The 24044-nt window shown below is 46.5% G+C and overlaps 1 protein-coding gene across 2 annotated transcripts in view; it reads right to left on the reverse strand.

Annotated features, from left to right (window-relative positions):
• The window catches only part of LOC146203964 (uncharacterized), a 73633-nt gene that overhangs the window by 14931 nt on the left and 34658 nt on the right, over positions 1–24044 (reverse strand). Inside the window, exons 1-4 of one of the 2 annotated variants that reach the window (XM_084589014.1) lie at positions 15583–15793; positions 10826–11036; positions 7684–7793; positions 1936–2031 (exon numbers count right to left, since the gene is read on the reverse strand). In XM_084589014.1, coding sequence (XP_084445140.1) covers positions 1936–2031; positions 7684–7793; positions 10826–11036; positions 15583–15636 — 471 coding nt within the window. In that variant the 5' untranslated portion in view covers positions 15637–15793. Of the gene's footprint in view, positions 1–1935; positions 2032–7683; positions 7794–10825; positions 11037–15582; positions 15794–24044 lie in introns of those variants that run through there. The other variant, XM_084589013.1, reaches the window with a different exon arrangement.

Genomic DNA, 24044 nt, shown 5'->3' on the forward strand with positions numbered 1-24044 from the left:
TTAACCTAACAACAAGAATGCCGTTAATGCGATATACCTTAAGTTTGCCCTGGCACGGGCAGAGGCATATTAGTTTCCATTACGTTTGGGTAGCCTTGCCATAATATATGTCTCTATCATTCAAATTTTTTTTTTCGCATTTTTCTGTTTCATAAAACCTATTACCATAGTTTTTTTACATAGTAAATTCATCATATCACCCAGCTATTGCTCTTCACGTGTAAATTATTGGCACAAGATTGCTCTTCCTTACTGTCGCATTAACACCCTTTTTTATTCATTTCTTCTAAGCACATCGAATGACTAGAACCACCTTCCCTCAGATATGATGTCCATCAGCCGATTACGCGCTGTTTAAACAATCACTGTTCGCACTTTGTTTTTCTTTGTAAAGTAAGCTTAGTGTTATTTTGTAGCTGTTGTTCACTGCTTTTACGATTTGATTGCGTTTCGTGCTTTCACTCTTTATTCCAACGTTATACTTGGTCTCTTTTTTTCTCGCACGTTGGCTTGCCATGCTATATTTTTGCGTCTCTTTTTGTACCCTCTATTTTGCCGCTCTGATGTTGAAATGTCTTTGAAACCCACTCCCCTCTCTAATGCATCGGCGATTGAGGGTATGCGAAATAAATAAAGAAATAAAACCCCAGGTTGACCGCTATACCCTCTGCGTTGTTTGAGGCCTGAGGCCCTGCGGGGCAAGTTAACTGCTCCTGCTCCGCCAGTGATTCATTTAATAATCAGAGAGGCACTGAAGGCAAAGTGAACTTGGTGAGTATGGACTGCACGCTATGAACAAAGATACTGCCTCCATCAAAAATGAAAATAAAAAAAAAATAACATAGGTGCCACCATCAGCGGCTGATTTGCAGTAGATTGCGCTGCGTCGACAGTTCGTTAGCCCCGCCGTTCACTTGAAGCCGATGGTCATAGACTCCCTTTCGATAAAAACTTCAGAGAGTTTAACTGATTGGCCGAGAAATAAAGAAGTCTTTCATAGTCAGACAAACATAAACGCAGCCAGAAGGAGCCAGAGATTCGTATTTTACCAAGAATGACACTGAATGCAGTTAGGAAAGGAACGAACAGTCGGCGAGACCAAGGAAAGCGTAGGAGATTTTTTTTATTTTAATTTTACTTTAGCTATTAGACAGAATTACTACTCTGTTGTTTTTTTAATCAGCAACGTTAGTATCCTACCTTAATGCATGAATACTTCATTCCGTTGACGGTTCTGTTACCCGCCCAGTGTTTCCCTTTTGAAACACAAGACTGATTAGTCATCTGAGGGCAGCCCACGACGCAAGCGATGCGCTTCCCGCCTTTAGCCAGCTGAGACATCACTTCGTTCATTCAGGAACGCAGCGGTGTCGACGCGCAGCCAAAGACCAAACTTTAGCCTGGGCTAGTGCGGGTGGCCGGGCAGGGCTAATATACTATCCTGTCGCAAACCTATGAGATGCCTACGAACGCGAAGGAGGAAGCTTCTCCGCTATTTGTATGGATGGCGGCACTGCGCAAAGTTGCGCAGCAGCCGGAGTGCATCGCACGCGTTGCGAGTTTTAACAAAGAATGCAATACGTTTGGTTAGCCCAGATATCTCTCTACATTCCGGAAACCCCAGGTGTATACAAAAGGGTGGGGATGCAAACGAATGACGAGCGCGCATCGCCGCACGTGGGAATCGATACCACTTGTCGAGCGATGCTGTTAGGAGCTCTATATGCCTGCTATATATCTTTATATTTTATAAACTATATTTGTAACACCGCTTAAAGGAGTAAGCGCAGATTTTATGAAACAATTGACGCAGACTCGAGCGTCTGTAGGTATGATCATGGCGTGATGCGCACGTTGGCAGCGCGCTGCAGGCCCGGCAGGGCCTTTCTTCTTGGTTTATGCTGAAATACGAAGGAAGGAATGAAAGGCACGCACCATAATAATTCGTAGCAGCACAAAGCCGGTGCTTGCAGCGATGTCCACGGCCGCGAACACGGACAAGAGCAGGACCGTCCGCAGTGAGACGCTACCCTGTAAAATAATAGCGCGAAACTCAGCCCCATGTCCACGAACACGGTCACAAACTAGAAGGCTAGAAATAAGTCATAGTTTGCCGCAGAAACAGCAACAGCAGTAGTAGCACTAGAGCTGTAGCACTTTAGTGCAGCGCCACTTGGTTCTTCCCCTAAGACTACTCCCGACAATAAAGTTTTCTCTCTCTCTCTCTCTTAGTGCAGCGCCATTGCATCCACAAAGGCTGAGAAAGGTGGCGCAGTAGGCCGTGGTAGCACAACTAACGCACATGAAAATGTCACCGAACCAAGAAAGATGGCATTTTTTTCACTAGAAACAATATTCACGAAAGTAAACAAAGAAATGTAGACACTCAGAAAAGCAAAATGCGCTTTTGTTGAACTAGTCGGTGTGTGATCAACGGCAAAGGCACGGAGCAAAGGAAAACGGGCGACAGAAGTAGACAGGTGTCGAACTGCGTCTGATTATACTTCATTCGTACACCTTCCTTTGCCTTGTTCAAGACAGACAAGGACCGAGCAATCATCATCATCATCATCATCATCATCAGCCTGATTATACCCACTGCAGGGCGAAGGCCTCTCCCATATCTCTCCACTCAACCCGGTTCTGTGCTAGCTGCATCCACTTGACCCCTGCGAACTTCTTGATCTCATCCGCCCACCTAACTTTCTGCCGCCCCCTGCTACGCTTTCCTTCCCTTGGAATCCAGTTTGTTACCCTCAGCGACCATCGGTTATCCTCTCTTCGCACTACATGTCCTGCCCATGTCCATTTCTTCTTCTTAATTTCCACTAGAATGTCGTTAACTTGAGTTATTTCTCTGACCCACTCTGCACGCTTTCTATCTCTTAATGTTACCCCTACCATTTTTCGTTCCATAGCCCTCTGGGTTGTCCTCAACTTAAGTAGAACTCTCTTGGTTAGCCTCCACGTTTCAGCCCCATAGGTGAGTACAGGCAAGATGCAACTGTTGTATACTTTCCTCTTGAGCGATACCGGTAAGCTGCTAGTCATAATCTGCGAGTGCTTGCCAAATGCGCTCCATCCCAATCTTATTCTTCTTGTTATTTCCTTTTCATTGTCCGGATCTGCGGTTACTACCTGTCCTAAGTAGATATATTCGCCTACTACTTCCAGTATTTCGCTACCTAATGTAAACTCCTGTTCCTTCCCGAGGCTGTTGAACATTACCTTAGTCTTCTGCATATTGATTTTCAAGCCTACCTTTCTACTTTTCCTGTCTAGGTCATCAATCATTTTTTGCAGTTCATCTCCCGAGTTGCTTAGCAAGGCAATGTCATCAGCAAATCGCAGATTACTGAGGTATTCTCCATCTAGCCTTATCCCTAACTGCTCCCATTCCAAGTCTCTGAATACTTCCTCTAAACAAGCTGTGAATAGTACTGGGGAGATTGTGTCTCCTTGCCTAACACCTTTCTTTATGGGAATTTTGTTACTTTCTTTATGCAGAACTATGGTTGCTGTGCAGCCACTATATATATCTTCCAGCACTTTCACGTACGGCTCGTCTACCCCCTGATTTCGCAATGCCTGCATCACCGCCGAGGTTTCAACTGAGTCAAATGCTTTTTCGTAATCAATGAATGCTATGTATAAGGGCTGGTTATATTCCGCGCATTTTTCTATCACCTGATTGATGGTATGGATATGATCGATAGTAGAGTACCGTAGAGAGTAGAGATAGTAGAGGACCGAGCAATGCTACACATTAAAGACTTCCAAAGATAACCCCGCCGGGGTGGCGCAGTGGTTACGGCGCTCGACTACTGTTCCCAAGGTTGCGGGATCGAATCTCGGCCTCGGCGGCAGCTTTTCAATAGAGGTGAACTAAAAGCAAGACGCCCGTGTGCTGTGCGATGTGAGTGCATGTTAAAGAACCCCAGGTGGTCGAAATTCCGGAGTCCTCCACTACGGCGTCCCTCATAGCCTGAATTGCTTTGGGACGTTAAACCCCACAAACCAAACCAAACCAAACTTCCAAAGATACGGCAGGTCTACGTACTACGCAAGCTAACTATTGGCAGATTCACTGATAAGTTCGTAAGTCGCATATAGAAGTTGTGCAACCGCGCCACTACACCGGAAAGAAAAGGGAGATGTTCAGGACTTGGTCGGTTCGTCGTTGTAATACAATGCTCGTTTCTTGTTTTTCCTTTGTCCTGTGTGCTTTTTCCGTTTCGTGTGTCTAGTGCGCTACCAACAAGCACGATCACACACTCCAATGTACGGAAAAATTTTTTTGTCGTTTGCCCTTTGCGACAAAAAAAAAAAAAAAGAAAGCAATGATCTCCATAATAGCGGAAAGAACAGCGCAAGCTACAGCCTACAGCTTGAGGTTTTGTAATCTTATTTAGCGACCAGCCGTTCTGTTTAATTTCTCTGGTCAGGTGTTCAGAAAAAAGAAAAAGCTAAATTGCGGTTTAAAAACCGAAGCATATTTGCTCATGCAGTGTCATAAAACAGCAGTAGCCGCACATTCAGCAGTGAACGATTCACGATGAGGAAATGAAAGTGTTATACAGCAATTGTTTCGCTTGTCGACGGGCACCTCGATCGCGACGTGACGGAATACGTAAAGAAGTGAGTGAGGCCGCCGTAAAGCACCTGATCCCTTTCAGCCCCTTGGGTACCATTGACGTCCACTGAAACAGAACACAGACGTCATATGAGTTCCGCCTCAATCAAACCGTAGCCGAAGCAGCTAAGATTAGATCTCGCGTCCTCAGGCTCAGCGGCCGAACACTGTAGGCGCTCAGCACCTGCGGTGGGCAGCCGCATCGTATAACGTGTTGTTACCCACTCAGTATAGTAGTGAGGAGTTCATTTTCACCGGCAATGACAGAGGGGAGAATATTTTTGCAGATCCTGGGTGCGCAATCACGTGACACATCGGTGACGTAGCCTATACATCTCATACACGCATCTAGAATTCGTTTTTTTTTTTTTTTTTTCCTTTAGAGATGCGCGCCGTTCAGTCAAAATGCGCGATGTGCGGGAATGAAGAGTGAGCGACGATTCTGTGCGTTCGTTATTTTAAATGCCTAAGCATTGTATTGCTGTGTAGGTGGGTTTCGCGTGGGCATGACATTTTCCGAACTGTAAAATAGGAACTAGTTGGTATATCAAAAAGAGAATGGTACCATCGCGTAGAGCGCCAAGGAAAGGTGTGAAGACGTCACTAGTTGAAAGCATTTCGACGGCCAGCTTCCCAGCCCTTCCTTTCACCTTCAGGCGAGTTGAACTTGAGAGATATATATTTCAGCCCCCTCTCACTCAACCCCCACCGAACTAATGAAAAAAAGAAACGGCAGGACACGCAGGAGAGGCGTAGACTCGACATTACTTTTGTGTCACGTGACTGCGCCCCCCCCCCCCCCCCCCCCCCAGTGCCTGCAAAAATATTCTCCCAGAACAGAAAGCTCAGCACGGCGAGGCTCACCGGCTTCACGACCCTCGGAGAAACTGGTTTGACTGCGCTGTTAGGTGGGAAGTCGTTAGCGTTTCCTGTGCTGCGAGAGTAGTCCAGCGCCCAATATGGCAGCGCCCTTCACCTCTTAGTGAAACTACAGTAAACTAGAATATAATCCAGCTCACTATAGAAAAACTGCGTAGCAAAAAATTCTAAGGATGATCGCGATACTCCCTAATGCGAAATTTGAGCATTTTTGCGATATATTCCGCCAAAGAATTTGAGGATTTAAGAGATGCTTCCATGTATGTACACCTGCGCGCAGAAGTGGAGAGACCACGCGCTTTGTCAAAATTTCGCTGCAGCTTTTCTCTGACGGTGAAGCGATGTTTGTGAGATATGCACAGAGTACCTTCCTAAGTGTGCTTTTCATCTTGCCGGACCAATTTGTCAAGCACATGTTTTTTTTTTTTTTTTGTTGTTGTTGTTGTTTAGAGAAAAACATTATTCGTAGCGGTTCGCGTGATATCTCTACTTTTGCGTACGGGTGTACGTGCAGTCACAAGCACTTTATTTTTCTCAGGAGCCAGAAACAATTTCTCTTCTTCTGGGAAATTCTCTCGGCGCTCGTAGCTCTTTTTCGCTCCGTTACAGCGACAACAATGGCGACGCGACTCAACCAGCGAACGCGCACATCAGTACTGGGCTCTAACGAATGCCTCCATATTTTAACGTCTATTTCAAGGAAATCATGGCACTGAGGTTCCAAACTTCCGTGCCCTTCCTCCAATCTATAGAATGCGATCTTTCTGGTTTCCACATGAAGGAAACATTTGCGACTTCTTTAACTGAAGGAGATTTAGTAATTTCCCAGAACAGCAAGGCGCACATAAGTTCCAGTGCAATGGCAAGTAAGGAAGTAATAGACGTAAAACACATTACCCAGCTGTGCTGAGCCATTTACAGCCGGTTCGCACCTATAACTGTGTGCTCAATTATTCGCTCTTGTCGCTTCAGGCGTCACCCTTTAAACAGTATACTGCGGAAGTGTGAACATGAAATTGTGAATTTCATCTCAATTCTTGAGCAGTCATCGTGAGCACTTGGGATGCTTTTAGATAATCGCCTTTTTTTTTTTGTATTTTCATTCGTAGTATTTTCGTGCTGTTTACAATCTTACACTTAATGGTTTTATTATTTTTTTTTTTTTTTTAGTTCAGTGCAAGCATGTGCTCCCATCAAAAGAAACCAAGCTAAGCTCAAGAAGAAGAGGAAACAATGACACGAGAGAGCTATCGGCCGCAGAAAGATTCGGAATCGGCGTTGTCGGCCTCGGTATGTGAGCGAGAAATAACGGGCTTGACTCTAAGGGTGGTATAATTGGCAAGTGACACGGTCGCGCACTGACTGGTCGGCGGATGTCATGACGTCAAGAGATTACATGACATGACCAAGATGGCACGAGCTCCGTTGAGATGAGAGGCTCAGGTGAGAATCGAACCACCGTCGGATCCTGAGTGTGACATGCTAATCCCATAAGCCAAGCAAGCACGTTTGCAGGCGGGCGTCAGATGTGTTTAATGCCCTTTCTCAGTTGGTTGCAAACACCACTGATGCTTTTAGAGACGCTCCAAAGTCTTTGAAGGGTGGCTACAATCATCATCGGCATTGAAGGTTAAAGTGACATTCCCCACTTACCGATAGACATCGTCTCGAGAGGCATATTATGACGACGATGGCAAAGTTACCGGTTCCTAGTTACTGTTCCTCTTTTTGTTCTTTTTCCCCCGTTTTATTGCTTCACCTCAATGCTACAATGCAAAACAACAAACTGGAACATGTTTCGATCATACTGCCTGCCTTTCATTGAGTCCTTTTCAGCCGCGCAGATTCGTTCGCTGCGCACGTGAATGAAGGCACACAAACATTGACCGGATGCGAGGCGCCTGATATACCTAGGGACGTACAGCCTTTTTTTTTTTTTTTTTTTTTACAGAACATAAAACGTAAGCTTAGGCCTGACTGTTCCTAGCGTACTCAAGACAGTCCCCGTCTGCAAGACATACGCCAGTCCTGTAGCGCGTCTCCTAATTCTGGAATGCAAGTGTCTAGTGTGATAGCATCAAGGAATGTCTGCGCCCAAGCTCGGACCATGTCCGCAGTGTCTGCACTGCGGCCTCTCAGAAAATGCTCAGTCCTGAGCGGGCAACACTCACGTCATCCTTGGCCTGCTTGAGCGCAAACGCCATCCACCACCAGCTGAGGATGTAGATGATCACGAACACCACGCTCAGGGCAAGCGTCGTCCGTGCCGAGGTTAGCTCCACTGCAAAGAAGCCACGAAACACAATGAGATCTTGTAACCATACAAAGTCTCAGCCCACTAAATCACGTTTTAACCGCATACAGCTTTGCAGAGAGGGATTAACTCAGACAAAGTAAAAAATCAGCTAAATACCATAGATGGAAAACACGTTTCAAGCAAATGCAACAGATGCAGACAAACGGTAGAACGACAATAAAGAACGACGAAAGAGTTAAATAAGCATATTGGCACTTTCTATGCGAAAGCTGTTGCCTCTGCTGACGACATCTGATTAATGTGTTGGGCATCTGATTTGCCCCTTTATTGTGAGAACCTCCAAATAACCGAAACAGTACTGTCTAAAGACTCCAGTATATCCAATTCGCAGAGAGCACTGCAGGCTGAGCGTGATTGCCATGACAATCACGTGCTCCCGAATGCGTGCCGTGGCGCAAGTAACGCATCTGAACGAGCAGCTAGCTTCATCTTTTCAGTCATTAGATTTTATTACAACCGACTGCAGCAGTCAGTAGAATAGGAATTTTTTACCGCGAGCTCGAAAACATATATATGTGTGTAGTCGCACAGTAGATAAATTCCTGAATATTTTTTGTCAAGTTTAGGCACGCGGAAAGGCCGAACATAAAAGAAAGTTCTCAAAACGAAAGCCAGAGTCAACGGCAAGCTTGAAGAAGGAAGTAAAGAAAGACTGGAGGGCGAGGTCGTTTATGGTCTCGGCTCTAGTCCTGCCATCACGTTCAAGTCTCGCGCGTCTTTTTGCCTCCCTAGGAATGTCTCTTTGCTTACTGGCTCCGCTAACCCGACTCTGATGAATGGCAAACGCATGTGCGGATGAGGTGTTTCAGTTATCGGCATTCATATATATGCTGCAAGTGAATGCATTATGCCGGAAAGAAAAAATAAAAAGAAGGGCAATTTCGAGTCATTCAGTGCCACAGAAATCAAAATCAAACTCCTGATTTGCAGCCAATTTCTCGAGCTACAACGAAGTTGACGTTCTCCGCACGTACAGGGCCGTCCACTCTGAACACTCGAGCGCGCGGCCGGCGTCTTCAAACTTTCACTGCGTCTGACCAAACCGCACATCGAAGCAAGGTGGCGCTAGCGCACAGATATTAGGAGGCGGTGCTGGGCGAGGTCTGCAACTTTTATTTCGGAAGCAATACTATTCTAGGTCTCGAGCCTTCAGCGTAGCGCAGCTGGTAGCCACGTCTTACCCACGTGACGCTGTGACGTCACACCCCATGCGGCACTAGGGTGAGAACTGGGCTACCAACTCAAGCGGTCTGCAGGAGCTGCCAACTTGGGTCTTTCGTTTCACATGAGACGGTTATGTCAGAATCAGCCTGCTAGGACCCTGGTATTCACGTCACCCCTATAGGCCACTAAGGCACGCTCATACGGCTTGGTTAAAGCGGGGCTTTATATGTGGCTGAGGAAGAAGAAACAGAGAAGAAGAAGAACGCTCAGACATCCGCAGCTAATGCTTTCGCTGAATATTTGGTTCAGCAGCGCTGAACCTTTATAGTTTTTTTTTTTTTTCGATGCGCAGTGGTATCGCGCGAACTGGAGTTTCGAAGAGACCAGTTGCGCGATCGCATGTTCTCTATAAGAGTACACGACCCTGTAGAGTGACGAGATGAAATGTGCTGGAACGGCGTTAAGCGCAAAGTCAGCGCCATCGATTTGGGCCCATAAGCGACGTACGGCATCGACACGGGTGAAAGCTGCCGCAGCCTGCGCAAACACTTCGCCGTTTAGCGGCAGCCTTGACACGAGATAAGGATAACGCCATGCATTAACTTAGTAGCACGTGCGTGGTACTACCGACGGCACAGACTACGGATACCAATCTGCTTCACTAAATCGCTCTTATAGAGTAAGATACCTCGGGAAATCTACGCATTGTGCCTCCATTCCAAACTCTCCTTGAGGCCATGCTTCTGAAGAAATTGCTTTCCTGCAACTGGTTAAAGGACGCATTTATCTCTATGCACCCCGCACCGAGGCGGCGGCCTCGGCGCACGATGCTGCGCCAATTAACTGGTTTTTATTGGGAGGAGCACGTTGCATTAAGCACCACTTACAAGGCCAAGAGAGACGACGTCTGTCCCTGTCCTCTATAGTCTTATCGTCGTGTGAACTGTAATAAGTGAGAGAGAATAATGGCGTTGCCGTCTTCTTAAAGAACAACTCTCATAGTTTTCAGGGAGAATACTCCAGTATACATATGACGTATGAGCTGCACCAACGACTGGTTCAAATCGAACAACGCGCCACGAAGAAAATGCAGTACGAGCTTTTCTGTGTGCCTGCACCACACGGTTTCACTCACGTTCCACGCACTCGGACGTGTCGAAATCGGAGGGAGGGTGGAACGGGAAGTTACGGTACGTTTCCTTTATAGGAATGCATGGAACTTGTTCTGGCTGAAAGGCGATACTGCAAAGTAGCTCCCACTAGCTGGTATACACATGAGACAACAGGGAGGCCAGGCCAAACGTCACGACACATTCCACTTTCTCCAGCCTACAGTCTGTACATTTATTCGGTCATTAGGTACAAATCTAAATCTGCTCCCCCAGATTTGTTTTTAAATGTCACGTAGGCAACACTAAGACCTCCGACCCCTTTTTGTGGTCTTAATCTTATTCCTGCAACTTGAGTTGCAATGTGACCTTGTTAGCCCACAGGTAATGCAACAGTGTGCTTACAATCTCACTAGCCAGGCCTTCTGAAAAATGGCAGAGCCTAGCGCAATAAACTACGAAAACTTGACTGATGGAAACCACCGAACAAGCGCCTAAGTTTGTCCGACGTGGGTCCTGTTTCTTTTTTATTTTTTTTTTCTTCGTGGTTTCGTTGTAGGCTGCTGTTTCTCTGCTACTGTGAATCGTTCCTCCAGCCCGTCATATTCGTTTGCAGTGCTTCCCATATTGATTAGGCGGCAGCAGAGGTTAGCTGACAGCAGATGGTGTCCGCCATTTCCTCTCTCTCTGAACATATCGCATAAAATAGCGCGCGGCACTCACGCAGGAAGGCTTCGAGGTCGCCCTTGAGGTTCGTGAGCGTCTGGCGATTTCGGTCCAGTACGAGGCTTTTGTGGTCGTCGGCGGCGCCGCCTAGCATCAGGTCCGCCTCGGAGGGTATCCATGCCGCTAGTACCACACGCAGGAAGGCGATCTCTTTGCTCGCCTCGTACAGCCGTCCTGACAGCAGGATGAGTGCCAGGAAGGACAGTCCCTGTGGAGCACAAAGTGCGCGCACCTCGGTGAGACGCAAAGCATAGAAACGATACTGCCATTATGCCGCCACAGTGGGTACTCAATCTATACATGCATGCACGCACATATCTTTACAGGTACGAGACAGTTCTGTGCAAAGTACAGTGTTCCTGTAATTTAGCGAAGAGACCTTTGACGGAAAACTAGTCGCTAGAGAGTGAAAGTACTACTAAAACGGTTGAAACAGTGAAACAGGTTTTTGAATGGGCTGTGCACTGTCACAGAGATGGCGTATGCGTTATCAAATAAATAAAGAGTATAGGAGGAGAAACAAAAAAGAGATACGAAGGGGTTTAAATTCTGGTATCGGATGGCAATGTTCTGCTACACGCGGCATGAGTAATTCTGCCGGCACCTGGCTAGCCCCAAATTTTCGCCAACAATACTTTAAGATCACTCCATACTGCTCCTTTTTATCCCCAAACATTTCCTCGACGAAGACCTTGAAATATGATGTTTTATTCCTTGCACCTGTCATGCAACACTCTTCTTGCGTTCAGGAAACGTAGGAATCAAGTTCATTTCTAAAAGCTTCGGTATCTTTTTATCGTTACTCTTGTTGTTGAGCAATTATAATTCCCTCTCTCCTTTCAATCAACAAACAGATCCCAGCGATAGTTGTGGAATAAAAATTTTCTAGTGGGATCAAGTCACTGCATGAATACAAAGAAAAGTGTCATCATTCTTAGTTCTCCACAAATGCAAATATATGAATGCCGCGTCTCCAAAAAGGAGATTGTCCCGATGGGACACATGAGCCCCTGCGGAAACTCCTGTTCTAGTACACGTATATGTCCTTATGTATACATGCCCAGAATATCTTTAGTTTGCCCCTTAATTCTCATAATACTGGTTGGTGACAGACGATATTGCGTATGTCAAGCCGTTAGTACACCCCTGCTACATGTCAAAAACAGGCTTTTTTTTTTTTTTTTTCTCCCGATACTACGATTGGTGCTGCCCGAGTAAACCTCACAAGGTAAGTGTAGGAGCTCGTGTTTATTCTACCAATGTCGCGTGTGCGAAAATCATACACCGTCTAAATACAAGCTTACATTGCGCGCGTGAACACTTTCTTAGTGACGCTGTGAGCAATAAGTAACTATGCCGTGTCATTTTGTTTGATATATCAAATATCAGAGCTGCTAATGCTGTTAGAAGCGAATTAGCTCGTTCGATACAGCGGCGTGCCGTCAACTCACTTCTGTCACTTACATCAGCAGGAGTCTCGACGCTAAAGAAACGATGTTAAGGAGACCGCTTCCCTAAACAGAACTTGACGTTACGATCTTTAGTGTACAGGCATCATAGAATAAATCTCCAGCTCAAGGCCATATCATATCAGTGAAGGACGGTGGTCATATTCAAGCAGAAAGTCACATGGAGCTGTAACTCACCACCTGCGCGTTACTAATGTGGGACAAATTCTAAAAAATAATTTTCTTGCGCAATTTTTCGCATATTTCTAACTACCGCATAAAAATCAGAATATATTTGTAAACCATCCCACGGCAGGATTGTAGTTCTTGCTTTTTGTTTTCATTAACGTATCCAATTCATTTTCTCAGGCAGTATTTGGCTTGGTTTATGTTGTTTAACGTCCCAAAACGACTCAGGCTATATGAGAGACGCCGTAGTGGAGAACTCCGGAAATTTCCATTACCTGGAGTTCTTTAACGTGCACTGACATCGCACAGCACTCTAAGGCAGTATTGATTACTCGTTGTCAGTGCAGGACAAACTCCACAAGCAGATTTTTGCTCCGGATCTGAAGCTTAAAATATCAATTATGAATAACAATACCTCATAATACACCAAGGCTGCCTTACAATCAGAAGGTGTCCCATACGCGACCGCGTGGTACCTGCACTGCAAATTTATTATTCGGTTATTATTTACGTCGATGTACCGAGAAGTCGTGAAAATTAACCATCTTTGATATTCAACATCGGCTCACTATTTGCATGAATGCTCGTGGGAACTATTCTAGAATTCGCTGAATTTTCTTTGCGCTCAGGCTGCTCTCACTCTCAGATTCAACCGCCAAGCAATTACGAGATATAGCGTCGCATAAACAAGACGAACGTTTCCGGTACCAGAATCGGCATGATTTTCCAGCTTCTTTAAAAACCATCGTTTTGTGTATTACTGCTTATTAATTCCTTATATCCCTGTAAAGTTTATGTACCGGTCTGCAGCAAGGCACTCATTTCATTGCGCATGTATAACGAAGAAAAAATTTAAATTTTGACCTATTCTAGTAAAAATTACTTGGCGAGTAAATAAGCATATACCTAGGAGCGCAAAGACAGCGTGAGGCAGGGGATGACAATTTACACACTATAGAGATTTAGTAAGCGTTTGCGTTATAATGCACTTAGCTGGGTGCGCAAGCCTCAGCGCAGATTTGAAACTCTTGAGAAAGCTATAAAGAGCTTAGGCTGCAAGAACATGGAAATAAAATGCGCTACTGTCGGCCATCCCAGTCAGTTCATTCAGTCATGTTAGCTATATGTTGCGTTACTTTATACATTTCTGTGTTAACCGGATAAATGCCCGAGCATGCATTTGTTGTTTTCCATATTTGTCTCTATGGGTCTACTGTACACTTGCGTGTTGCTTCCCTGATCACACGTACAAAGAACGCTTAGAGAGCTAACATCTTCACAGTGAATGCATAACATTCAAAGATATGTGTTTCAAAAAGCAGCGTGACGAGCTCTGTGAAACACTTTGTGTGGCCAGACAAAAGCAGTTTCACAGCACTCAAAGCAAATGACGACTTAGCAAGTGAATAAGAGAGTGACACGGCATTCAACGTACGTACATCCGTCGTGCCCGTACGGCTCGCAGTTACTTATGTGGCACAAACGCCACTGTCACAGAAACACAATGTTACATCATTGAGAGTCATCAGGAGGGTAGAAAAATTTTCTGGTGCGAAACTTGCTTTGCCTTTGCAAAACAATATTTTATTACTTCTGTTATCCTGGAGTGCCGGGTTAGTTGAAATGATGTTAGACCACGTGTTTTGCTCTTGAGAAATGTAGTCGTGCATTTTGGAGCTTGTACGGAGAAGATCCTTGCATAGGCTCCAGATATTTTATGATTCGGGTTGTCGTGATTGCCTCATTGCCCGGCCCACAAGCAGATCCTTGCGGCCTGAGAAAGAACGCTTCCCCAATCCTACTCCCATTGTCCTTTTGGTGCTACAATGATCTCCTGTGCTTACTAGAGAGTGCTCTCTTGCGCTTACTAAAGTATGCTCTAGTAAGCACAAGAGAGATCGCCTTGCTTCGCGTGCCGTACAATGATGGTGCAGTAGAATAGCCTCAGCAAGTAATCAAACCGCAGCCTAAAGACCTGTTCCCAAGTGTCATATACTTTTAGGGCTGCCTCTCCTATTTTAATTGCGTAAGCGCCTAAATGTAGCTTCACACCTACGTATAACGAGCCCGTATCAACCAGGGCGCCCGCCTCAAGTTCTAAACGTCATCGGTTCGCTGTCTGCTTCACCCACTGGCTTGCACGGCAACGTACGCCGGCCTTGCGCTCTCCATGGGACAGCCGCGTATGGAGGGCTCTACCTGCTCTCAGGTGCCCAAACAGTTCTTACGTCTGCTGCCGAACATTTGAGGATATTAAGCATAGAATACCTGGATAAATGCTTTCAGCCTGCATGGCTGCTACCACATTCTACATGGTGCTGAACATCGAAAATTACCACAGGAAGTTTCCGATCTTTGATACAACCCAACGGTTGCCTGCGGCAGTAAGAACTAGCCCATGCGGTTGCCATAAGCATTTCACCAGTCAGATTCTGCAGCGCATAGGATTAGGCCAGTACTATTAAAATATTCACTCACCCTCTCCCTGCACTCTTCAGTCGTCTCTCAATTACAAATGAAAATATCCCCTTAGGTGCGCGCTGTTCGCTACGGACAGATGGCGCTAGTCGGTGATGTTCAATATCGTTCCTGCATGCGTTCCTGTCGGAACCTATACACAAACATTTATGTTCAAGGTACAGCCCCGGAGACCACCGTCGTCGCAAGGAAAGCTGGGCATGTCTTATAACGAAGGCTGAACTACGTCACGACATCATATCCCTTGTTCCCAATCGAAAGTTATCGGATCTAACTGCACAACTGCACAAAATTCGCCACACATCTTAGTCTCTGACCCCGTACAATGCAGATACTGCTTCGTTATATATAGAGTAAGCGAAAAAAAAATCGACAATTTCAGTGCCTACCATCTTCGCCATTGACAACAGGAGTGGCAAAATTTGTCCTAAATAATTCTATTTCTTTATCCACTAGCATATCGAAAAACAAACCCAATCGCACCCCACAGACACGTAACAGTTTCACTAAAAGAAGACAGAGCAAGAAAGTGTCCAGCGATAGCTCCATCAGACAATGCAATGGAAGGACAGTACTGCATCGCATCACATCGCAGGCTTTCCAGCGAAAGGAGTCAAACGCCTTGCTTGTCTTTCTTACCAGTGGCACATAGAGGCAGGGCAGCTTCTGCCCTTCCTGATCCGTGGAGTACATCTGCGTTGCTCTTCGGAACTACTTCGAGCACTCAGACGTACAAAGATGCACTGGGTTTAAAGTTTGTAGTCTTTTTTTCCATCAGGAGGACGTTACTTGAAAGCATCATCATCATCATCACAGTTTGTTCACAAAACGGCGAATAACTCTACAAGATACAGGCATTGCTCCGGTGTGCAAAGTCGCTGTAGCACCTCGAATGAGCAGGTCAACGGAGAAAGCGCATCAAAATGCGAGAGCATTAGTGGTCCGCGTAGTAATAGCAGTCGTTCACTCCTGCTTGCGGTCAGATCGTGCACGCTGCCATCATCGTCACGTCTATCGGTGTATGTGCATGAACAAAACAAAAAAGTGAGTCCTCAAGATACTCTTACGATAGCCACAACAGCTCGCACTTCGTGAGAGCCACTAACGCTCTCAGGTATCACCATAACCTCACTCGGTGAAATCAGCTACGGGCATGGCTGCCCCAGTTCCTCTTGGGAGCGGGAACACGCTCGATTCCGAAATCGCTTAAAAATTATTTATAATGACCGAAATCGACGTTAAGGATAACTGGATGTCAAAGATAGTGGCTGGCTATTGTACGTAAACGTTGCAGAGAACTCGTGATTTCAGCCACCTACGAAATAAGAATTGACCAAGAAATAAGCCAAAGCAGCTATGTCTCTGGACCAATCCTAATTCCAAGCATGCGGCATCTGTTACTTGGAATGCGAGTGAGAACGGCGGTCTGTGGAATTAGTCCGTCCGAAGCGTTTTTATGCAACGAAACTAGTTACGCTAAAAATCCCAGCAAAAATGATCAATTGGTTGGCGCCAGACATCTTATTATATGTTTCTTTTTTTCCCGCGCAGCTATTGAGCGAATGAACTAAACTCAAAGGCGTAGCTAGCTTATCTCTATTAATTAAATGTTCACAATGGTAGCAAATTAAAAAAGCACTCCTTGATCTTTTTCCTTCTATTTTCCTAACGATGAACTAAGAACTGCTAACCCAACGCACACAAGCGCACCAAGAAAGAAACGTGCTCAAAGCTGGGTATTTGTATTCCGGGTTCACAATCTGCATCTAAGTGTGTAGCAAAAAAAAAATTACAGGCACTGCATTCGCCCTGTTTCTCACGGCGTTAAAATTGTCTTCATTACGTTCAGACGCTCTGAAATGTAGGAATTTCAGAACGTTCGATCGTTCAAAGCGGGACGCAGAAACATCCAGCATTACAGTGACGAAATACTCGTAACACTTTGTAAAGCAGAAAAGTCACAATAAAAGGCTAAGCTCACTCTGAAACCTGGCATCCAGTCAGTCAGCGGAGATTTAAAACTAAGTAAAGTGATGTAATAATCAGCTCGATAACACGAATTAAATTTAGGACTTAAGAAGACAGCTCGCTCCCCAGAAACGCACTTCCTGACTACCTGCTTTTCTTTTTTAACCAAACACGCAAAAAAAGTATGCGTAAGCGGCAATCCGCGGGCGCTACACAAGTCTCTGTTCTTCTATTTTTGTCATATTACATTTCATTAGTTCGACCGACTCTGTTTCTGAACTGCCACTCGCAAGAAAAGGATGCACTTTCTAGGCACCACCAATTGGTGTCACAAACTAACAACCGCACCTCAGAAACGTCAAAATTCATGCCAAGCGCACATTCGACGGTTAGACGGCGGTCATCACAAGAAAAGCCCTGAATCGTCAATGTGACCTCAGCGGAACGCTTCCTGCATGTAACGCGGTTAGAAGCACCAGCGATCCTCCTTCAGGGCTATATCGTTCAAGTTGAACCACCGTGAGTTGCGCGTAGTGTGGGCGGAAGGATGACAGGGCACACTGGAAAGCTCGTCGAACGAAGCAAACAATTCCCCCTTCACCGTCGGTGGAGCACTCCAAAGGGACGGAAGACCGCGGCCCACACACGGCGTCGCTCCAGAGCTTGTTGCTTCAGTCAGCTCGCAAAGACTAATCCGCACCTAACGAAGAACGGGCGGCACACAGCACGCGGCGGACACAGAAAACAGGAGACACCGGTCCGATTCCAGGGCAGAGGAGACACTGTGACGCCAGCGGCACTGTCTACGGAAAGCGCGTTATTCCGGCTGCCCGGCCGACGACGCACCGCAGCGGAGACGGGAATGAGGGCATTCCCGGAACCCTCCTCCGGAGGCCACCTCTGCAACGCACAGACAGACGTTCACAATCCGATCGTGACATCTGACCGGTTGCCCGGCCGTTCTACCTCAGCAAGCAGTAGCACCCGCCGCCAGGTGAGCGCGGTGGCTTTGAGGAGGAGAGACAAGCCATGGACGCGCGGCACTTCCGCCGCTCTCAGCAGTGCGCCTAGCTATGCGCGCGGAATGAGCGATTCAAGAGGGAAGAGATGGCGGTTGCATGGGGGAGGAGTGCAAGGCAGCCGGCCTGGCAGAAGCAACCGCGGGCACCTCGCAGAAGCAGCAACAGCAAAAGCGGCAGCAGTTCCGTCAGGCAATTGCCGCAGCCAGAAAAAAAAATTATCGAGAGAAAAAAAAAAAATACGATAAAAAGCGACGACGGTTAAGGAGAACGAACATGCTACCGGAACGTTGCGTTACGGTGATTTTCTTTGCGAAAGAGACAGCCAGTCTTCGAAACAAGGGAAAGAAGAGAAAAGGTCGATGGTCGGTAAACGTTTGCTTTTATTTTCCTTTTTTTTTTTTTTTTTTAACGCTGTTAGCGGCCTATACGACAATTTACGCGCAGAAATGCGGCAGTGTTTGCCACGCCTCACCGGTAGTAGCGGGAGTAGACAAACTTGACCCCTCTTACCCATCCCCTCGTTGCCATTGTACAAACAGCCGAATGTAAAACGCACAGCGGGGTTGGCGTGCCCAAGGCACCGGGTCATGCGGGGAGAATGAGGCCTAAAAAAAAAAAGAAAACGAAAGAAGAAGAAGAAGAGCAAAGAAGTTTGGTAGATGTGGGGAGCACGAAAGCTACGCATGGGAGTAAGACAGCCAAGTCTTAACATCATGTTTTAAACTCGCTCCTGTTTCCTCGCAATTTATTTCTTTTTTGGCAAAATGCGAGTTGACTTTGCAGAGGAGAGGAAAATGGGAACACCAAAGCCTGCCATGGGGTGACCCAGGTGCGCTGAATGACAAATACGAACGGAGCTGCAGAGGCCGCGAATAGGGACGCGCCGCTGATTATGCGAAGCGGCGCCGCAACCAAGTCCGCGTTGATTGCCTGACCTGAATGCTTTCACATTCCAAGGTCAAGTTGAACTGGCTCGTAAAGCTAACGAACGGCGGAGAGGAAAGAGGGAGGCCCGACAAATTTGGCGCCGTGCTGCTACCGAGGAATTCTACACCTGCAGCAAACCGACTCCAGCTGTGTCGCCGGAGCTGACTTATAGCCGCAATAACATTGTTCTGTTTTTAACGCTCGTCGAGGAGTCGCTTAGTACTCTTTAATTTTACAAAGGACTGCACAAGTTCAATAAGCGCTACTTCAGTTACAAGCCAACTCAATACCATACGTATTCGCGGTTTTGCCCATGTAAAAATAAAAAATTCAGTCTAACTAAATACTTCAAGAGCAAAAAGAAATTGAACTCTCCCCATAAGTTTTTCACAGATTTGAGCTTTTTAAGCAGTATAAATGCTTAAACGTTCGATTTGACAGGCAGGCAATTGAGCCTTGACGCGTGATGACCTGAGTGCCGAACGCGCCGTCACACCCAACACAATCTCCGATTCCTACAGTATCGTAAAGCGGAGATGCGTTGTAGCTGAGATTGGCCACTACGATCTCGCTCTCAGCAGCATCCGAAAGTCTCTGAGCTACCGCGGGCGGCCAATAAGCGGCTGTTCTCAGCCTGCAAGTGAGAAATTCGCACTCCAGTACTTCTCCACGTGTCCAGGAAATAAGAATAGGCCCTACTGATTCGCGGGGTTGGGTAAGGTCTTCAAGACAAAAAAAAAAACTCACACTGTGCAAATGAAAAAACAAGATGGGTGGACACGTTGAGCTCCGCCTTTACGGGTATGACGCGTTATATCCGTATACGTCTGAGACTCCTGTCGTAAATCTACTTTGTTTCTCGCTTAATCACACTACCCTCTTAACGTAATCGGGTCTCTATTAGCTCGCAAATATTCATTACCACACAGTCGTAAGCTATACCCAATTATGTAAAAGACCACCCGAACAACATGCCTATAAAACCTTATTTTAACGGACGCGCATGCGTAGCCTGTCGGAGCAAAGCTTCTTAGTACTCATTGCCAAAGGGTACTGGGAGGTCCGGTTTCCAATCCCATCTCATCAACCCTATGGTAAAAGCTTTTTCTTTATGTGTGTTACTGAGCTCGAGAGTATTGCAATCACTTTTCTTAAAAAGAACGTGCCGGATGATGGGCCCGCTATACAATACAAACGCCTTTCACATCGTTGCACTGCACGCGCTAGTGGAGTCCTCCGTATCATTGAAAGAGGTTACAGCTTCGTGCTAGAGTTCATTTATGCCGAGCACCTTATCCAGTGGCTCGCCTGGCTCGTTCCACGGTTCGATTTGCTCGATTAAGTTTCATCTCATGCCTCATCTGATAAACCTGCGATCGGCGCCATCGAGAAAGAAAGCAACAGAGGAAAACGCAACCATGGCATGCATTTGTCGAACATTTCTGCTGAATCCTTAAGCCCAAGGGCAAAAAAGGGCAACCTCATAGCTGGAATAAGTGACACACTCGAACTGCGGTCTATGATGATGAGATATAGACGTGGTCATAGCTGGAATCAAAAGCAAATGAAACCAGTGCTCCCTTAATTACTCTGCATAGAAGTTGGTTTATAAACTTAGTTCCCGGAAATAACACCCGGGCAACCTTCGTGCTTGTCTAGACGCGAAGGCATTGCATGTAGTTGTCCCACACGGCACATAACTGGCAGTTTCCCCTTTATACCATGGCGGCGACAGTTAGGCGACACTCGTCTCCATGCTATAAATCATAGAGAGAGAGAGAGAGAAACAGAAAATTAGAGCGGCAGGGAGGTTAACTATGGGATGTCCAGTACGCTACTCTACACGTAGGGAAGGGAACAAAGGGGAAAAAATGGAAAGACAGAGCGACAAATAAGTTAGTTTTTCACGCGTCCATTGACCGCTATAAGGGGACACAGGGCGCACACTTTAAGTTTACAGTGGTAAAACTAAAACTGAGTCCTTATAAATCATATAACCCCTATAAAATAATACCGCTTGTTTGTCCTAACTATAATGCCAACTTTCTTCTCTCTCGCCACGGAGCTTCATCGTTCTTAGAAACCCTGATATCTCATTTGGTTTATGGGATTTAACGTCCCAAAGCGACTCAGGCTATGAGAGACGCCGTAGTGGAGGACTCCGGAAATTTCGACCACCTGGGGTTCTTTAACGTGCACTGACATCGCACAGCATACGGGCGCCTTGCTTTTCGCCTCCATCGAAAACGCGCCGCCGCGGCCGGGATTCGATCCCGCATCTCTGGGCGCAGCAGTCGACCACTGCACCACCATGGTGGGCCCAACCCTGATATCTGTCTGCGCATATATGCTTTCTAAGAACTGACTACGTCTTGACTGTTTGTAAGTTAAGAGCGTTATATTCCTATATTAGCCTAATTTACTGGGGACTAGAATGACTCTTAAAAGCCCTACACTGTACTGTGACAATGCCTGATAACTGACGGAACTGAAAGGCGCAACATTCACTCACATGTTCTGAATGTGCCCGTCCAAGCAACAATTTTGTGCGTGATACGTGAAAATACCACGAGCACATTTTTTACGCGATTGCTGTCTTTCTGCAGAAAATCTGCCGTCATGGCACTGTGAGCCAAGAATCACAGCATGCATGGCTCTGGCAGGTGGCAAGTGAACTAGAATCGAGGTTAGAGCACAGTATGCCGTGATCTAGTTTCTGCCGAAGGAACGCATCCTATTTTGATACCCACTGTCGACTAAGGGCTAATTATGGAGATGCTGACTGGTGACAAATAATTGCCGCAGGAACACAAGAGTAGATATTGTTTTGGAATAACAGCGCAAAGGACGAGTAATACATTCCGAAGTGTATTACCGACTAGCCGGCACCTCAACGCTTGTTAACAAGAGTAGATAGTTGCTGCCGAGATAGCAACATATGGACGTGACTGGGGAAGCGTGTTTTTAAAACGGTGATAAGGAACGGAAGCCTACGTTTAGGTTGCGGGAGAAATTCTGCATCTGTCACTTCTGAATGAGATAAACCACCTGATTCATAAGCTAACTCACCTTGGAGTATTGCCACCGTTGGTTTCAGGAAGTACAATGTGGCCGCCAGCCATCAGGCGAATACTGCAGCAGCAATAACGAGCGCTTGTAGTTCATTACTAACCGAATTCATTTCTTCGATAAAACGAACTATACTTGCATGTCTCTCACCTATCAGAAAAAGGCGATGTTCAAGACTTTATGGCGAAAAAACTCAAACGATATACTACGACTATCCGTTATAGCTGATAAGCAGACCCAAAACATAGCAGCATTTCTTATGGCGTACCATGTCACTAAGCTGCCAAATCGAGTCGCCTTAACGGAGAGCTCCGTGTTCAATTCTGCCACGCAAGGTTGTTTAACGTGTGTTGACATCACAGCACACACATAACGCCGTCGGGGTGGCGCAGTGGTTAGGGTGCTTGACTACTGTTCCCACGGATGCGGGATCGAATTCCGGCCTCGGCGGCCGCTTTTCGGTAGAAGCGAAAAGCTAGCGCATGTGTGCTGTTCGATGTCAGTGCACGTTAAGGAACCCCCAAGTGGTCGAAATTTCCGGAGACCTCCACTACGGCATCTTTCATAACCCAAGTCACTTTGGGAAGTTAAACCCCACAAACCAAACCAAACCATCACAGCCATTTTTGTATTTCGGCTCCACCAAACGCGCCACAGAAGCCGAGGATTCTCTCCCGCAACTTTGGGCCTTGCAGAAGAACGTCGCATACTCCGCTGATCTACCGCGGCAGGGAGACCCAGAAAAATGGACCGAAGTCGCCAATCGACGTTTCCGTTCTCAAACCAGGCACGCAGTCGTCACACCGACCCCGCAACAGTGCACATGCCTTTCGCAACGCTTTTTCCGTTCGCTGACTGTAATCGGGGTCGACCGAGCACTGAAAGGCGTGGTCTCAAACCTGACGGCACGACGCGCCCCACTGACTCTCCGAGTGTTCTCCGGTCCGGGAGGAGCGCTGTCGTGGCACACTTGGCGATGCTCGACTGCCCGCACTTGCCCTTAGCGGCGCGCGTCACGCGCTGTTTCGGCTCGTTATTAAGCAGTACGCAAGCAGACCACAGGACGCGCTTTCCGTTTAGGCACTAGTTTTTCTTGCATTTTTTTTTTTTTACTTCTTGCTCGCGACTATAACTCGGTTAGTTCATGCACGTGGCAGTATATAACCCATGCACGCAGCAAATGCTTCAACACAGTCGGAGGTCCCTTGCCGGTGGAGCCGAACGGACTCACCGTTGCGTAACACACGGTCAGACGCTGGTCACGAGCATCAACAATTTCCTTTTACTTTTCGCAGTCGGCGCGTCGCACCATCTCAACTTGGTTAATGTCGTGGTCATGAACGTTGGACAGAGTCTCTTGAGCCCATTTCCCTTAGCATAATCTGCTCCAGGGCTATACGATTCTAGCTGTATACGTAACGCGTTACAAGTTATTCATTATATATATAACAAATTATATTTTATACGTATATCGTAATGCGCCGGTTAAGTTTATGACGCGACTGTGTTAAAAACTATTTTTTCCAGAGAATCCAGCATCGGGTAGATTCTTTGAGATGGGAGGTTGAGGCGGGAATCGAACTGTCCGGGATCCTTACATCCCGAGACAGACATCCGTGCGGGTTCGTAAATCGCAGCTCTGTTTCTATGTCGAGCGACCATTCCCGAAATTCGTCTGGCCACAGCTGTATGCTAATTAGTACGTGTGAGATAACACAGGTACGAGTTAAGGGATTAGTGATTAAGCGAGTAGCCAAGTCCGTGTATGCGAACGAGAATCGGCGAGAGGAGCAGCAGACGGGAGCCTTTAAGGCTATCGCGTCATACCCTTAAAAGGTAAGTGCCCCCCTACGCCCGTTTTTGCTAAATGTATCGTTCCCGGTAATCGAACTCGCTTTTTTTTTTAATAATCGGTTAATAATGCTCAGTTACTTTCTTTCTGGAAAGAAAAAATAATCACTGGTAGGTTGTGGCTAAAACTGTGCTTCACGAAATGAAAACAACGTGCGCAAGGATTCCGTATAAAACGCAAGCTCTTGCGGCGTGCATTTATCTAGGTCCGTGTTCGCTCCGTTTTTCAATACGACGACACTACAAAATTTCCTGTTTAGCCAG

This window comes from Amblyomma maculatum, chromosome 1 (assembly GCF_055883805.1).
Source record: "Amblyomma maculatum isolate TAMU_Amacu chromosome 1, ASM5588380v1, whole genome shotgun sequence".
Classification (NCBI taxonomy): domain Eukaryota; kingdom Metazoa; phylum Arthropoda; class Arachnida; order Ixodida; family Ixodidae; genus Amblyomma; species Amblyomma maculatum.